Source organism: Dermochelys coriacea, chromosome 7 (genome assembly GCF_009764565.3).
Source record: "Dermochelys coriacea isolate rDerCor1 chromosome 7, rDerCor1.pri.v4, whole genome shotgun sequence".
Classification (NCBI taxonomy): domain Eukaryota; kingdom Metazoa; phylum Chordata; order Testudines; family Dermochelyidae; genus Dermochelys; species Dermochelys coriacea.
Genome location: NC_050074.1, coordinates 23,250,589 through 23,269,291, shown reverse-complemented (window position 1 = coordinate 23,269,291; position 18,703 = coordinate 23,250,589). Strand labels below are relative to the sequence as shown.

Sequence of the window (18,703 nt, the reverse complement as noted above, 5' to 3'; positions counted from 1 at the left end):
GATACTAGTGATCCATAAATATGTGATAAGGACCAATGCCATAAACAAATTGTCTTTTTTACACAAACAAATATGGCTGGTACTTGGACTCACAATTCTTTGGCTAGATATAAGAAGAGCTAAATTTAACCCCGGCATAAATGAGTGCAACTTCCATCCACACCAAAGGGAGTTTCATCCAGTTAGACTAGGAATTAATGTGGTGGATAGTGACAAAAATTATTATTATTACAGCATGTATGTATGCCGTTCATGCTGAAGGATCTCAAAGCACATTAGAAACCAAATGGACTAGATCATTTACATATTTATGGATAAATGGAACTACTCACAGGAGTGGAGTTCTTCATGGTTCCCTGATTTGGCTCTGCTTATAGGAGTTATTTCACTATTACTATTATTATTACGACTGAAATGAATCGAGCCCTGGGATGGAAGGTAGCAGCTGTTTAACAGCATGCAGTAACAAACCCCAAAAGATCAGCACGGAAAGTGAAACTATAGGAAGAATTAGAGGCAGCTGTGGCAGGGTGCATTCTCCAGAGCACCCCCACATAGCGTGGAGTAGCACTGCAGGCACCTCATCCCCAGTTCATCCTAATCAGGTGTGAAAGCAAGGTGGTACAGGCCGGTATGGCATACCAGTAATGTCGTTGCGCTTTAATGTCGTTGCCCCTTCCCCCCCCCGGCCGCTGCTGCCAGAGCCCCAGGCCCTTTAAATCCCCGCTGGAGCCCCAGGTGGCACAGGCCAGGCAGTGTAGATGGGCTGGCCAGGGGACCCTGACCCATCCCTTCCGCCCGAGGCCCCGCCCCTTCTGGGGCGGGGACAGAGCTGGCCCCGTACCATTAAGAGCTTAATTTTACTTTCACCCCTGCTTCTAATATAGTGGTTCTCAATCTTTCCAGCCTACTATACCCCTTTCAGGAGTCTGATTCGTCTTGTGTACCCCAAATTTCACTTCACTTAAAAGCTTCAGCTTCAGCCCTGCGCAGCCGGGCTCAGGTTTTGACATTCTGCCCTAGGCCCCAGTGAGTGTAACACCTGCCCTGGTGACCCCACTAAAACGAGCTCGCCCACAGTTTGAGAACTGCTGATATAGTATATAGAGCAGGGTAAACAAGTCATTGTCTGTTGGAAATTTTAGTTTATACTGGCTTTGCTAGTGCTTTTTTACATGGCCTATTGTAAAACTGGGCAAATATCTAGATGAGTTGATGTACCCCCTAAAGACCTCTGCATACCCCAGGGGTACACATACCCCTGGTTGAGAACCACTCTCCTAATAAATCCCACAGTCAAGTACTTAAAACAACATTCCCCTTCTGCGGGGGACAGGACAGAGGATGACTAATTTACTGATTCTTTACAAACAGTTTTTGTTGGTCCTCTTGGGGTCCCACAGTCCTCTTTCATAGAGCTATATTTTGCCACTCCCTGGAAAAGGGATCAGTAAAAACCCCCTCTGTGGGTTTGTGACCTCCCCACATTCCTCGTCCATGGGGCTGTGCTCTGTTTCAGGCCAGCTTCTCCCAGCTGGCCCCTTTGAATCACACTCATCCAGTTCCACCTGAACTGTCAACAAAGTCTTTCGTACAAACAGAACACAAAACAAAACCTTCCTAACAAAGTCCTTTCCACCCAGGCATTTCTGGTGGGGTGCAGTCTTCCAGCCTTCCTACATGGCTTGGAGACTAGGTCTCACCCCCCAATCCTTTCTCCCTTGGGCTGGGATGGATCAGGAGACAAGCAGTCCTTTCCCTTCTACTGTCTTTTTGTTGTGAGCAAAGAGGGCAAGAGGCAGCATATATGGGAGAGGTAAGCCTTGCCCCATCTTTCACTACAAGGCTCCTGGTCCCAGATCTTTAAAGGAACAGTAATGTGGGTTTTCCCGCAAATACTCATTATTTCCCTAGGACCACTTCCTCTCTCCCAGTATCTGCCTCTGCCATTTCCTAGGCCCTCGTGTACATCAGAACTCCCAAACAGGGCCATGCCATGGAACAGGGATTGGCTGACCCCTAATCCCCATTACCTTTAAGGGGACAGACCACCCTGTTACATCATTCAGACTGTATTTTGGCCAGGACACTGTAGCTAACATCTCTACGCTTCCGAAGAGTGCCATGAGTGCGACGGGGTCACAACATTCATGGTATGTATGATCTGAAAGATGCAGTCTCGTTTTGTTGTGCCTAACACAGATAAAATGAGAATATGTTACTCTGTGGGTGAAATTTACTCCAGGACATGGAACACTGTGATACAGTGAACCAGTCACTGGACTGGTAGCCAGGAGACTTGATTCTGTTCCCAGCTTGCTTCTGACATTAGGAAGTCACTTGCTCTGTGCCTCAGTTTCCCCCTTTATAAAATAACAATGATGACATATCTTCTTTTTCAAAGCACTTTGACATCCACTGATAACAGCTATGTAAGAGCTAAATATTTTAATAAGGCCGTATACAATACTGAAGCCTACTTCACATGTATCGCAGAAGCACAAGGGAGGGAGGTCCAAGCCTCTCTTGTGATGACTTTCAGTCATTCATAAAATAAATTCTGTATCAATAATTATGATCCTATAAAATACCGTGTCAGTGTTTATAGACCTATAAAAGGCAATTCCACAGAATCCGCCTTTCAACACTTAAAAATTACAACCCAGCAAAGATGCATAACATTTCAAGTACAAATTACAGTATAAAACAACATGGGTGCCACTTCGAGAACTGCTATGAAAGCACCAGGCTTGGGTCCATTCGAGAAGCAATAGCATCATTTGTCCAAAAAAAAAAAAAAGAAGAAGCAGAAGCAGCTTTAACATTTGGGTTGCTAAGGCAGAAACAAACACCACAGACACATTTTTGCCCTTATGGGGATTCATCAAGGTTGTGCTGTACAGCTGTTGTCTTAGTAAAAGAAAGTATCGGCCCCTGACGAGAAGAAACTGAAACATAATTATGTTTATGATGAGCTGAGAAACATGCAAGGAAAAATTGGAATGCAAAACATGATGGATGATGCTTTGTCAATTGGCAAAGCAGCAAGAGAACCAAGCCGCACAATAGCACCTCTTCTTCAGTCAGTGCTTCCAGTTTGGCTACCAAAATAAAGCACCACTCCATCTGCCACAGAAGTACCATGTCTTTTTGTTGTATTATTTAGTCCTGACACAATTATGCCACGTTTGTAAAGTGGATTATGTAGCCATCATCAGTAAAATGAGAAAAAAATAGATAGGAACTTTTGAAATACAAGGCTGTACCAAGAGATACAAGAGAATTTATCATCATGAATTTATCATCATATGCTTATTTTTATGTATTTTAAAGTTCAAAGATTAGAACTTTTTCCTTTAAGGTATCTTTCGATAACATACGGTGCAGTGAAAAACTCCTCTTTGTACTGTTAGGACTGACATGTTATCAATGTACTAATATGGCTAAATGAAACCACACCACAGTAACACAGGAAATACTGTCCCAGAACAGATCTGTTAAGCTGGCTATACTAATAATGGCGGGGACAGGATTTCCCTTCAAGTGCTTCAGTAGTAACATGGCAATTCACTCTCACAATGTGAGTGAATCATGCTGGACAAACAGGCTAATTATATAACAGGAAGCTTCTGTTTAGAAACAAATATTGGTAACGACGACGAAAAGGGAAATACTGAAAAAGCATATGACAAAGAAAGGCTGTTAAAATATAGTCTTCAAAATACCCATATGTGCCATGGATAAAGAGAAGCTATTACTGTGCCTCTAGTGCCCAAGTACTGCAGTATTTACCTCCTGCAACCTCTGAGTGTAACAATCCCTGTTTGTCTACATGGAGCAATTGATCGGCTATAAGTATTCCACAATAGCTACTCTGGAATACCTCCCTGTGTGGCTACTATTCCAGAATAAAAGTGACTATTCCAAGATAATTACTCCTTCCACAAATCATTTTTATTCTGGAACAGAGTGTCCACATAGGACAGTGATTCTAGAATCACTAAATGATATGGGAATAGTTATTCTGGAATAGCTGGTCAATTTCTGTCAGGGAACCAGGGCTTTGGGGTGAGTTTTAGCCTTTAGCTTTGAATTGTCTATCTTTGAAGGGTGTGTGCTTCATGTTTTCTGTATGCGCAATCAATGCCTCTGAGTCTCAGTAGGAATATTCGTCTGTGGGTTTTAACATTGATTGCTTCTTTCATTAAAACAGCCAGTTCTCAAATTAGAACAATAAGTGGGGGGGAGGGTCACCTTTTAAACATGAATGAAAAAGACTGAAACATATTCAAACAGTGTATTTTTAAACACAAGATTTTGTTTAACTATGTGTATTTGGGGAGACTTAGGGCCAGATCCTGCTCTCCTTAGAATCATAGAATCATAGAATCATAGAATATCAGGGTTGGAAGGGACCCCAGAAGGTCATCTAGTCCAACCCCCTGCTCAAAGCAGGACCAAGTCCCAGTTAAATCATCCCAGCCAGGGCTTTGTCAAGCCTGACCTTAAAAACCTCTAAGGAAGGAGATTCTACCACCTCCCTAGGTAACGCATTCCAGTGTTTCACCACCCTCTTAGTGAAAAAGTTTTTCCTAATATCCAATCTAAACCTCCCCCATTGCAACTTGAGACCATTACTCCTCGTTCTGTCATCTGCTACCATTGAGAACAGTCTAGAGCCATCCTCTTTGAAACCCCCTTTCAGGTAGTTGAAAGCAGCTATCAAATCCCCCCTCATTCTTCTCTTCTGCAGACTCCTTATTCATATAAGTAGTCCTGTTTGAAGTTAGAGGCTATGTCTACATTACAAACACTATAGGAGCAGCACTGCAGCTATGCTGCTGTAGTGCTTGTAGTGTAGACATTGACAGAAGGGGTTTTGCTATCAATAAAGTTAAACAAACTCTCCAAGAGGCGGCAGCTAAATTGACGGAATTATTCTTCCTGCAACCTAGCTGCGTCACAACAGGGGTGAGGTCAACTTAACCAATGCTGAGAATGCAAATTTTTTCACAGCTCTCAGCAACATAGCTAGGTTGAGCTACTTTTTAAGTATAGACCAAGCCAGACTTTTGTTACTGGCTTCAATGAGAGCAGGATCGGACCATTGGCAAAAAGAATCCTTCTCTCCTGCAAATAAGTAGGGACTCTTACAAACATTAATCATTTTCTTTCACATAATGAGATTACTTTGCACTCATATCCAGGGTCTTAAAGTGCTTTAAAGATTAAGTATTATTATTCCCATTGGAACACAGACAGAGAAACAGAGAAAGTGACTTGCCTAAATTCAGGCAGCAAGTCAATGGAAGAGCCTGGAAATAGGTTTTCTCAGTCTCAGGTCTTTGCTCTAAACCCTCCTTCTAAAGTAAAATTAACTTTGAATTGGTGCATGGGCCCAAAGGACAGCAGGCCAATGCAGAGCTAGTCTTTCAGGCCATCATTAAGCATGAACTTGATCAACAGGGAGATAATAATTTATTTATTTTTTCTCAACCCAGTGTGTATGGCACCAACCCTATGTTTTTAATGAATATGTCAAGGAGTTAATATAAATATTTTAGGATCAAAGAAAAGCAGCTCATTCCAACCCCCTTGCCCCTCTCTGTACATGTCTTTCTTACCCTGTAATACCAAGAGGCAAGCTAAAGGAGAAAGCACAAAAGAAGTAAAGCCCGGTGACTAAACTCTGGATAGGGAGGAATAAAGAATTGGCCAGAGTGGCAAAACTAAAACAATTATTGCAAATTGATTGCAGTTGCTACTTTGTCTTCTTTGCTTTTCTCTTGCATTTTAATTTTTCTTCATCATCTTCTTGTTCCCCCTGTGCTCTCTTGACTTACATTTTCTGTTGCTCTTTCCATCTGCTCTCTGTGTATTGTAACCTATGGCATATCTCATCTTTATAGTTAATTCTTTCATACCCAGATATTTCTTAGTTATGTTCTAATTCTGCTTCCCAAGATCCAATTTTCATCAATCATCATCAGTGAAGCTGGATGTTTTATGATCCTATTCAGCAGAATTGCAAATGGTTTAGCAAAATCTCCAATTAAATCCACTTCTCAAATCAGACTACTCTTTTGCAATTAACGAGGCTGTACAGTCAACTGGAACAGAAGGATCTTATAAAATCTCTTTACCTGCGCATGTTAAAAGGAAATAATCCATTAAAGAGTCATTATGTGACTGGAAGCCTAATGGCAAAGAGAAACTTATGTCCATCTCTGCTCCAGTGTCACTTTCCCTGCCCTCCATGCGTCCCTTCCTCCATCATCCTTCTCTCCCTCCTGCTAATGTCTTTCAGACCTTCCATCCCCTCTCCTCCATTATCCATTCCTCATTTATATGTGATTTTTTTCTCTTTCCAGTGCTGGATTCTTTTTCTGTCATTTGCCCTATTTTAGGACAAATCTATCTCTGTGTTCTCACATATGTAAAACTGGAGTCAATGGGACTGCTTACTTCCTGATAGCAAGCAGGGTTTGGCTCTTCTTACACTAAACAACTTTTCTGGATGCACCTCGTAAATCAGAGCTGTTATCAAGTTAGTGTAAAGATATAAACGAGCCTAATTCTGTTTTTATTAGGAATTTAATTGCTCTTAAAATATATTTCCAAATTATGCCTTGCTCCCTAGACTAGAGAAAGCAAACGATGTTACCATCTGGTAATCACTGCACTCTCACAGCTCCCTTTGTTTTCTCGCTGGAGACTAGCCTGCAATAATTGCTGAGCTGGACCCTTACATGTTGTGCTGATCTCAAACAGGTGGATCCCTCACTCCAATCCATCCAATTTTCCCAGGAATAATTGTCTTATTTAGGACTCAGAAGTCATGAGGAATATCAGACAGACAGTCAGATGCTTCTTTTAATTTCTACAGTTACATCACAAGACAAAAGGTGTGTCTGCACATTCCTTGCATATCCAGAGTTCCCAGTGAAGTAGTGGGAATTTGGGAGCATGCAGGGAATGTAGAATTGGGCCCATAGTGCTGTTGAACTAAATGTCAACTGATCAGATGGTAGCTGTATATATAATAATAATTTACACTTAATGCAACTTGTAACCCAAAGGATCACAAAGTGTTTTATATACATAAGCTTGGTTCACCCACCAGTGAAGTGGAATGCAACAGCTGCTTAACAACACACAGCAACACTTGTAGAGTAGTTGAGCTAAGAAATCATACGCTATTTGAACATACTGTTCTCCAGGCTCTGAGAAGGCCCCCGCCTAACCTGGAATCCTGAATCCTGCTCATTATAAATGTCCCTGGATGGATTTCCATACATTAGCATTTCTGGAATTATATAATTTTGCCTTTGCTGTTTGTAATGAACAAACTCCTTGAAGGGGTTTAATATAAATGACAATAAGATAAAAATGTGCTTTTGATTTCCTCTTTAATATGTATATGTTTTGGCTGAGAAATTGCTGTACTAGTTGTACTGGTCATATTTTTCTTTCCTTTCCTCAGCCTTTGTTCCCAGTTTCGGATTTATTTGGGCATGTTGCCTAGTTTTGAAAACGTATTTTTTATAGCTGCTTTTTCTTAAAATGCCAGGAAGCTCTTGGACATCCTTAGGCATCTGGAAATTAAAGATTAAATGATGAAGCATAAAAGGCCTGAGTCTGCACTCTTGAGGTAGGCAATACACAAAGTACTGGATAAATGCTAAGTAGGGAGTTTTGCTAGCATTAGAACTGAAGGATCAAGCTCTTAAATTCAGTACCTGGACATTTGCCTTTAAACCCAGGAGATGATTTTCACTCACAAGAAATTAGTTTTGACAGTTTCCCTAAACATTTGTTATGTACCATAAAGCAGGTTATAATTACAGATAAGCCAACCAGGTGATGTTGGGATACTGATCTGAACTCTGGGCAATATTCAGGCTTTTGGGTTTGGACTGAGTGGCTCTGAAAGTGTTGGGAGCATTGGGCCCCAAATGGCAGAAATCTCACAAGAGCAGCTGCATAGCTGAACCAGCACAACAAACTGGGCTGCTTCTAGTTTGGGATCAGACTAGAACCAGAACCACGGGGGTGGGATCAAAGCGGGGGAAATTTAAAAGGGCATTAGATTCATTCTCTCATTTCTCTCCAGATTGTAGCTCTTTCAAGTTTCCAGTGCACCTGACGTCTGTCTGCCTGTCCAAGCCAAACCCAAAAAGAAAAGGAGGACTTGTGGCACCTTAGAGACTAACAAATTTATCTGAGCATGAGCTTTCGTGAGCTCCGGCTCACTTCATCGGATGCCTCGGATGCCAAACCCATAGCTCTGGTATTAGAGCCCCCATTTCTAGCTTCGGAGCCCGATTCCCGGCTAGCAGTAATGGAGGACCTGGCTCACTGCTCTGAAAAGCTTCCCACGGGATTTGCTCCTGGGCCAGTTGATGCTACGATGCGCTTATTCTGAAGAGGGAGACCTTAGAGATTCGCGCCACGGTGCCACCTGAGACGAGGGAGGCGAGCAGCCCACCGTGCGTGGGGATCGCCCCTTGCAGGGGGTTTCCCCTCAATGAGGTTCGTTATTATTCATTTATTATTGACTGAACGCCCCGCTGGAGGAGACACCGGCTGCCCTGGCGTCTGGATCAACGACACGGCTCAGAGCCCCGCTTGCTGGATCTCCTCGGGGAGATCCTGAGTTCAGTGGCTGGGTCGGGGTCTCCGTTAGGACCCTGTGGCCTGGCTGCTGCCGGTCCCTGCCTGGCCACACGTGCAGCGGGCAGAGCGACCTGCCCGGCGCCAGGAGCCTCGCCGTGCCCAGCCGGCTCCTGCTGCTGCTGCTCCACCCTCCTCCCGGAGCTGGCCCCCGTGCGCCTGCCCTCCTGGGCCGCTGCCAGCCGGGCTTTTCTCGGCACTGCCGCTCGGCTCCCCTCTCGCTCTCGGATTCACTCGCCCGCGGAACCGGCGCGGATGCAGCGGGGCGCCGGCGCGGAGCCCGCCCGCTGCGGCCGAGGCCACTGACTCCACGGGCTGCTGCGAGCACGCCGCGCCTCTCAGCCACGGGTAACGACCCTTCCCACCGCTCCCTCGCCCTCCACGTGGCGGGAGCCCGGGGCGGGGGGGAGTGCAACGCACCCTGGCGGCGTCGGAAGCCAGGGGTGTCTGTTGCATTTGAAACCAGGGCTCCTTGATGCGTGTGAAACCCAGGGGGATTTTGGGATGATTTTATTTTTCGCTTGGCTCTCGTTGGCATTTGGGCAGATTACATGTCTCTCGAGTTCTTCCTCTGCCCGGTCTCGCTACTAGAGAGAGGCAGCTGGGGAAGTTGTGTTGTTTTCACTGGAGATGACTTTGCAGCAGGGAGCTGAATGGAGAGCCCCACTTTCTTCTTCCCCACGCCCCATGCCCCTTCACAGCAAGTGACAGGAAGGAAGTAAAGTTTGCAAGCAACCTTCAGCAACAGTAACTTTCTGCACAAGTCTCCCAGTGCCACACAGCTGCCTGTGCTCAAGGTGCCTTTGATGTGTGTGCAGCAGCTTCTGGAAAGTGGACTGCAGCCTTCCCTTCCCCATCACCTCCCCTCCCACCACCACCTCAGCCCACACATGCGATTTGTTTAAGAAAAGTGATGAAATGAACAAGAAGTGATGAATTACAGGCGAATTTCCCTAAAAAGAGATTGGAACGAGGAGCTTGGGGGAGCGGATCGCAGCCAGCACAGAAGCTTGCAAGGGGAAGAGATCTCTGTTGCCCTTTTTTTGCAACAGAAAGGAACTGATCTGGGGCTGGGGGCGCTGAATGTTTGGCTGGGTGTTAATGTATCTTAGCGGCGTTATGCAAAAGGCTCTATATGCTTGTATTTGACTTGCAATGCCGGCGTCTCTCTGGGATGCAAACCCTTGCACAGGATGAAAACAGGTTTGCTGCGAATCCTCCTATATGTTTTCCTTTTCAGATGTCAGAAAAGAGCATAATAACCACACAGTGCCATCAGGCACCTCATTACTGCGCACCCTTCGCCGTTCCTTGGAGATGTTAAGAGAGATGAATCTTTTATGCAGCTGTCTCCTTGTATTCATAGTGGGGCTTTACAATTTGCACTTGATTGCCGCTCAATATGCTTTTTAAAAGCCGTTTCCAAAAACGATGTAAAATAAACACAGATGGGAGAAGGGGAAAAAAGCAGTAAGGAAGCAGTGTGGTTGGGTTGTTATCTCCCCTCTCTCTCCTAATGGGATCATTTGCTCTAAAAAAAAAAAAAAGTGGGTCTTCAGTCTCAGAGCAGTTGCAAGAAGCAGATGAGATTGAGGACCGTTTGGTGCATCTTTGGTGTGGTGGGAGAAACATTTCCATCAGTGTCAGTTGCCTTATTGACTTCTTTGAATGTGTGTACTTAGTAAACCCTTCTGCCAATATCTCTCCTGCTCCCCTTTAAAGTATGTCCTGTTTCTTCCAACACCTTATAGGTCAGTCTTCTAGAATGCCCGAGGAAAATTCCCCAAGACGGAGTCCTCAGAATATCCCTTATCAGGACCTTCCTCATATGGTCAATACAGATGGACAATATCTTTTCTGCAGATATTGGAAACCAGCCACAACTCCAAGGTGAGCACTTTCAAATGATGCATTTGTTCTCAATAAATAAGACTCCATTAATGTAACTTAATTATTATTTATAGATTATACAGCATCATAGGTGTTCATGGTGCTTTACAGAACCAATAAAAAGGCATATCCCTGCCCCAGAGCGCTTCCAATGTAAAGATTAAATCCTATAACTCCTTAGTAACCAAAGCAGGCTTTAACTACTTGCATAAATGAGGACTACTTACTTGAGTAATGTTTTGCAAGATTTGTACTTACTTTCATTTCATGCTCAGTTGAACAGGGTGACATTTCAGTCGCCTTGGAAATATCATCCATATGATGCATTACAGCAATAGTAGATATTTTTAAACAGATATCACCAATTTTCAGAGCTGTGTGAAATACACAAGCTTTCGTTGCCCAGCCTTTGTCATTATTTTTAGTGTTAATAAATCAAACATTAGAGGTCTGATTCAGCTGTAACAGTGGTGCTATAAATCCCAGTGCAATGACAGGTTTTTACACACTATATGTAATTTACTTCTCACTAAATTTATAGTTGGAAAATTACTTGGATGGATCTTCCACTTTAAATTGGCTATGGTTTCAAAGCTGAACTCAGTGATGGAACGTGGACAAATAATCAGATAAAAAAATTTAAGTAATCTCTCATAATCCTTTACTGTAATGGCTTCTGAGTTAGGTTATGTGCTTTTAAAAACATGAATATGGTAGTGTGGTAGAAAATTGCCTGTGTATTTCTCTACTTATTTATGATCTCACTTCTGCCTGCCAGTCACAGTTACAAGATGCTGGCTTCATGTGTATGAATGCTAGCACTAACTATACACATAACTACATATGAAAATGCATCTGTTCTCCTATTCTTTGTTTTTTCTGCAGTCAAACAGGATAAGCTCTGTTTATTTTTACCTTGCAGGGATAAACATTTGTGGGAAATGGCTGCCCAAGGAATAGTGGGAAGTTAAACTTTTCTGCCCCAGCTGTCCAACTCCTTTGTCACATTTCTGTTTCAGGATCAAACAGTGGGTCTTGCTGAGTAGTAGAAATGTGGCTGAGGTTACCTAGCCTTCTGCTTCAGCTCCCATAACCATTACCAAGCCAGACAGGAGTTATGTGGATGACACAAGTACTCCTGAAGTGCACATGTGGGAAAACCCAGTTTGCTGTCCTTGAAGCAACATCCACTGTTATCCTGTCACCGAACAGGTGAACTTTTGGGGCCTGACCCAAAGCCCATTAAAATCAGTCCCATTGATGTCAACAGTTTTAGGATCAGGCTATAACACAACTGTCTTAGCTTATAATCACAATCACCTGGTCCAGGCAGCAACTCAAGCAGTTATTTCTAACCCCAATGTGTCTTCCAAAAACCAGGAGGAAACTTTTTGGTATTGGTTTGTATATAGTTATGGCACCAGCCTCAAGATTTCCTCTATGGAACAAATTCAGTAGCAAAACAAGCTTCTTCTGTGAAACCAGCCTGTCACCTATTATAATGCTAATTAATCATTAACTGCCCACAGTGTTCATCACTCAGTTGTGGAACTGCATTCTCTTTTCATGTTTAATTTCTTAGAAAATTAGTGGGGAGCAGATGAGTCTTTGATCAAGAAATGAAAGGATGATGAAGTAGAAGTTAAAACTTGGTGTTTAATTCATCACACTAGCTCATCTTTTCAGGGCTCTGCACACCAAGCAGTTAATTGAGAGTGAGGTTGCCCTAGTTTTGTGACAACAAAGTAAACAGGATCAGTGCTGCTCATTTACAAGTGGCTCTTAAGTGTGTGTGTGGGGAGGGGGGTGTTTATTTTTAGCTTTGCTTTGTGTGTATGAGAGAGAGAGAGAGTGTGTAAGTAACTGAATAACAATTTAGTACCTAGATCCTACTGTCATGAATGCTCTTGAAATGTTTAGATCGAAAGAACAGAAAATACATTTATCTCTCTCTTCAGAAGTATCGAAGAGTTTTTCTTTTTTATATGCAGAAGCTCAGTCACTTTCATCCAACTTTAAACATTCAATGAAAATGAGATCAGGAGACCATAGGGAAGGTTTACAGGCCCGTTATGAATGCATTCTGTTTCAAATATTGATGAGGGCAACTATTGCAATTATTATTTTAGCTACAATAAATGCAGTGTTATTCAACTGCTGACTTGCTTTGGGAACCTTAATATTAACATGTGCTGCTGTAATGCTCAAACAGGTCCTTTCATTGATCAAATCCCAGCTTTAGATAGCTGCAGGTGTCCAAAGGTTAGCATTGTCTTGGGTTCCACTGGTAGAGAATGTATTACCCTTGGCCCCTTCCCAGGGGAAAGAAACAGGAAAATTTGCCAAAGGTAAAATAAAATAAAATCCATTGACCTGGGGCCATGCTCTAAATATGGCTACATACCCCTGAGAACAGGGCCAGGTGACAGCTATTACTCCTTCCAAAGTGCCCATCTTTTACTCCTAGGAAATAGGCATGTTAAGGTGGATAACAGCCGCACTGGACTAAAGGGCTACAGCTTTGTGTCAAATGATTTGTCAGGAAAATGGGGCATTTATAGGATCTCTTGCTTAGTGGATAGAAATATATAAGGTCTGGTCCTGTATGGTGCTGAGCATCCACAGATCCCCTTGGCCCATACTTGTGCATAGGGAATCTTTGGTACAAATGAACATAGGGAACCACAAAGGCCAAGGATATAGAGAGTGACCCCCATCTCCACTGAGAGCTCCTCAGCCAGGCTCTCTGGCTGTTGTTTTGTTGAGAAGAAAGATTTAGGGAGTTACCTCATATGAAGCAAAGGCACTCTGATGTCACAGTGATGGGTATGGGATAGATAGATTATATAAAAATAGGGCTAGGGAAGGGAGGTGGTGGTCTTTTCCTCTCACTCCTTTAGGGTGGGATGTTATTCCCAGTGTGGGAGCCTTGGAGTGGGTGTTTTGTTCTGCTCAGCTCTCTTTGCAGACAACAAGGCAGGTGCATTTGGGTAACACCTGTAAGTTGTTCAACTTGTTGAACCTGTTTTATTGTAAATGAAGCTTTGCATTGAAACTGTAATTCAGAGGCCAAATTAACACCTAAGGAAATGGGGGGGAAAGGGTAGGGACATGCTAGTGTGGAACCCAATGACTGACTCGTTCATCATAGTGATACAATAGGCATATCTTGTATAGCATGACAACGGTTAACTCTTTCGCATCAGGTGCTAACCAACGCATTGAAAGCTATAACTGCACTGTGGCAGAGCACGTTCAGGACAGTTCAGCAGTGTTTGGAGTATCAGCTAGTCATTAATACCAGGACAGATTCACTTCTGCCTACATGCAGGACATCATGCAACTAAGGGAATCCTACCTTAGGCCTTGTCTACACTATGGGCTAAGTTGGCTGCGATCGTTGCAGCGAGCATCGATTTAGCAGGTCTGGTGAAGACGCAATAAGTCAACAGGAGAGCACTCTCCCGTCGATTTAATTAATCCATCTCAACGAGAGACAGAAGCTGTGTCAATGGGAGAGCGTCTCCCGTAGACATAGCGCAGCATAGACACCGTAATTTACGTAGCTTAAGTAGCGTAACTCAGATTGACTTACATCACTAGTGTAGACAAGGCCTTAGTTAAAAAGTAGTGCTTACAGTAAAAAAAACCATAGCATTGTTAAGTCCCCGACTGGCTGTTTGACTAGAAATGAAGGCAAAGAGTTAAGAAACCCATGTTCTGTTCCCAGCATTCACGGATGTGTGGGCTTGAGCTAGTCCTATAAGCTGACACTTTCAAAAGCATCCACAGCAGAGGTGGGCAACCGCAGCCACTGGGAGCTGCGGGGGCTGTGCCTGCGGACAGTCAACGTCAGTAAAATGTCTTGCGGCCCACAACCAGATTACCCTGATGGGCCGCATGCGGTCCATGGGCTGCAGTTTGCCCACCACTGAGCCACAGATTTTGGACGCCATCATGTTTGTGTGTACAAACTTGAGACAATTTGGGCTTTCAGAGTGCCTGTAGTTCCCATTGACTTCAGATGGAGGAAAGGGTGCTCAGCACGTCTAAAAAAATCAACTCCTGTGCTTGTCAGGTCAGGCACCCCAAGCCTGAGACACCCTAAGTTAGAGGACACTTTTGAAAATGTGGATCTTGTACTTCTCAATGCCTCAGGCTGGGTCTACATTTAAACAGCTGTAGCTGCACCGCTGTTGTGTTTCAACATAAACTCTCATTACATGGGAGAGGTTCCTCTGTCACTGTAGGTAATCCAGCTCCCTGAGAGGCAGAAGCTAGGTCGATGGAAGAATTCTTCTGTCGACTTAGTGCTGCCTGCACCCGGGGTTAGGTCAGCTTAACTATCTAACTCAGAGTATGCATTTTTCACACCCCGCAGTGATGTAGCTAGATCCACTTAACTTTTTAGTGTAGACCTGGCCTCAGCTTCCACATCAGTAGAATGGAAATAATAATCTGTCTAGCTATCTAGTTGTTTATATGGCCCGCATGAAGCTTATCCATCTTTGTGAAGTGCCTTCCGATCTACAGCTGAAAAGAGTTAAATTACTATTAAAAATAACATTTTAAAAATACAACAAAACTATTTTTGCATTTACTGTTTCTAGAGCCTTTATCCTTTGTAAAATCCCTTTAATTCTTTCCAGTTTAACAGCACCAAAGGACCAATCCAATGTTAAAAATAAATCCCTCTCCCTCTTGGGCCTTGCCCCTGTGGTGTCGAAATCCAAGCAGGTTTTATTTTGAATGGAGCCTTAAATCATTACATATTGCTTGCTGATTTTGGCAGTTCATTACCAGAATTTCTATAGCATGTCCAGAGAAACAGCACAGCTCACAGCAAGGCCAAGTAATACAGTTTAATGAAACTTTCAGGCACTTACAAAATGAATAAATAAGCAACTAACCAGAGCAAAAAAAAAAAAAAAAGGAAGAATGTGACAGGATGCATAGACCCAAGGGTGGATAAAAATCAATTATTTTTTTTTAAATCAGATTTTTTTTTATTTAAATCAGATTTTTTTTTGATAAAATGCTTTTTGAGGCAAAAACCTATCTAAAGATAAAGATACATTATAGCTCAAAGATATCTCAACATGGAATAGGGATTATAAATTCTAATTCTATAGTATGAGACAATATATTCATGTACATTTAAGAAAAGTTTTGTAAATGAGTTCCAATAGTTCATGGATTAGGCACCCAATTTTATGGGGTTCCAGGGACTTCTGTATAGATTATTTAGGTTAATCTTTCTATCTACCCACTGGGACTCAGTGCTCAGTCTAGAAGATACCATCAGAGATGCTTAGTTTTGTAGTTCTCAAACTGGATTTGTGTCTCCAGAGATAACATGTTTGTTAACAGCAAAAATGGTTGTGGTTTTTTTTTTAAAGTTTGTTTTTAACTAAAATAGTTAAATGAAATATTTAAAAAAAAACAATTTTAACAAAAAGAAACCTGATTTTAAAAAACTTGAATGTTTAAATTCAAAAATTCATGTGCTTGTTTTGTTAAAATATTATATGTTTTCTGTTGAAGAAAAAAATCCAGAATACACAACGTTGTTGTTTTAGTTAAATAAAACCATTTAAATGTCTGTCTGGTGATGTTCTCCTCCTAATATAGCATGGCAAGAAAATCCTCCAAATATTAATGATTAACCTGTTGAACTGGAGATAGTTCACCTCCCAATGACTTCATAAATATCTGCTTCAATTACCTTTGGTCAATGAAATAACCAAACAATCATTCATTTTCTGATATAGCTGTAAAACTAAGTTTTCAAAATAAATCACTTTAAAAATGTATAGTGTGTACCTTCTAAAAATGAAACCTACATCTATCTCAGAGTTGCGAAGAATATGTATTAAGGTTATAACAACCAACAAAAATGCAGGAGCTGGGGGGGGAGAGGGGACTGTGTAGGGCCCCAGGCCTCCGTGGGGTACGGGGCTGGCCACTTCCTGTGGGAAGTTGAGTGACCTAGCACAGGCTGCTCCGCTCCCCTGGCTCCCAAGTTTCAGGGGGGAGGGGAACCGTCCCCCAGCACTCGCCGGTGGTGCAGCTGGGAGCCAGGGGAGTGGAGCAGGCTGGGGCCAGGTCGCTCCACTTCCCACAGGAAGTGGCCAGCCCCCCCAACCCCTCCACGGAGGCCTGGGGCCAGCCCCCCCGCTCCCACTCTTGGAGGCCTGGGGCCCCATACAGCCCCCCTGGGGGGCTGTATAGAGCACCAAAATAGCTAGGGACGGCCCTGGCGGTAAACTGCAGCTTATTTCGACGATGTAGTCATATATAGCCCAGACCTCCACCATGTTACTCCAGCACTGCAGTAGATTTCCTGATCACCAACCCGGTTAAGAGCAAATCTGGAAATAAAATAACCAGGTATCTGGGCTGTATGGTGGGAGGCGGACATATACACACACTTGTGGACAGGGTGCAGGCTTTGACCAACTACTCGATACCCAAGCCTAAAAAGCAAGTTAGACAATTTTCAGGGTTGACTGGATACTCCAGATGCTTTGTCCCTAATTTTGCCACCATTGCAGCCTCACATACATCCGTGACAAGCGACAAGAAACCACAGAAAGTGCAGTGGTCAGAAAATTGTGATGCAACCTTTAAAATGTTGAAAGAAAGGTGTCATGATGCCGCGCTCTTCAACCCAGACTTCTCGAAGGAAGAATCATGAGAATCATGCATTGGAACCTCTACAACCGTACCAGTTCCAGGTGCCTCATCGGCCAGGCAAAGCTATAGTAATGCCAGTTTCTTTTCTTGGAGCACGGACGCTACAATGAACAAGGAAGGCAAACCCACCCCAGAAGGCAACACACCTGTGTCGTTTTTGGGGGGAGGGTATGTGACAGGGTGCATCGCCATGCTAATGAGGCAGGCGCCAGAAAGGCTGGAGGGTTGCGGGGGCAGTAGTCCTGCCTCTCCAGCCCTGTCAATCATTTACTGTAGAGAGCAGACCTTTAAAAAGGAGGAGACTGCAGTCATCTAGGCTGGGGAGAGATCTCCTTGAGCAGGCAATGGGTGGAGCGACACCTGAAGCCACAGGGGGAGCTCCCATCCAGGAGATCGCCACCCAGAGCCCTTCAGGGAATGCCGCAAACTCCCAGAGTACAGTCTGTGACAGGGAGCCTAATTCACCGACTGGGCCAGAAGGGCTCCTAGAAAACCTCTACGCAGACAGTTCTGAAGTCAGAAGGTACTGCTGACCTTTTCCCCTTTGAGGAAGAAGTTATTCTCTGGTGTGTTAGAATATTTATTTTCCTTTTGATCCCCCACTGGAAGGGACATAAGAAGGCCCGCAAAGGCGGGGTCCCCCTTGCTAAGACTAAAAAGCAGGGCCTCAATGTAAGCCACTCAGTGTAACTAACTAGGCATGGCCAGGGTCTCCCACATCTGGGAGAAAAACCTAAGGGGCCTCGTGTACAAACAGATTCCTCATTTTTACAATGGCAGAGTTTGTTCTTAGAAGTCGGGTAACAACCAACTAGGCACCTTTGTTTTGTCCTTTGCTTCTTAAAGGAGGTGGTGGACCTGACTGCTAAAGATGTCCAAACAGGTCACTTTTCAAAGAAGCTAATTCCCGTCATTCACTTTGGGGAAGGGTTTTGTTTCTACAGATGGGGTGGGAGAAACTTTACTAAGCTAAATGACAGGTTTCAGAGTAGCAGCCGTGTTAGTCTGTATTCGCAAAAAGAAAAGGAGTACATGTGGCACCTTAGAGACTAACAAATTTATTTGAGCATAAGCTTTCATGAGCTACAGCTCACTTCATCGGATGCATTCATGAAGTGAATCCGATGAAGTGAGCTGTAGCTCACGAAAGCTTATGCTCAAATAAATTTGTTAGTCTCTAAGGTGCCACAAGTCCTCCTTTTCTTTTTACTAAGCTAAAGTATGTGAGGGCCAAATTCATCCCTGGTGTAAGCTGACGGATGTCAATACAGTTACACCTGAGATGAACTCAGCTCACTTTACTTTACATCCGTGGTTTTCAGCCTGTGGTCTGTGGACCTCTTGGGTTCTGCAGACTATAGCAAAGATTTCCAATGAGGTCCACACCTCCATTTGAAATTTGTATGGGCCCACAAATGAAAAACAGCTGAAAACCACTGTCATA

General features: G+C 43.5%; 1 protein-coding gene across 5 annotated transcripts in view; it reads left to right on the top strand.

Moving 5' to 3' along the window:
* Positions 1-8,832: 8,832 nt before the first annotated feature.
* Positions 8,833-18,703, top strand: part of MGLL (monoglyceride lipase) — an 89,013-nt gene continuing 79,142 nt past the window's right edge. Inside the window, exons 1-2 of one of the 5 annotated variants that reach the window (XM_038409024.2) lie at positions 8,833-9,021; positions 10,425-10,563. In XM_038409024.2, coding sequence (XP_038264952.1) covers positions 10,439-10,563 — 125 coding nt within the window. In that variant the 5' untranslated portion in view covers positions 8,833-9,021; positions 10,425-10,438. Of the gene's footprint in view, positions 9,022-9,074; positions 9,877-9,949; positions 10,316-10,424; positions 10,564-18,703 lie in introns of those variants that run through there. The other 4 variants (XM_038409022.1, XM_043518478.1, XR_006282626.1 and 1 more) reach the window with 4 other exon arrangements.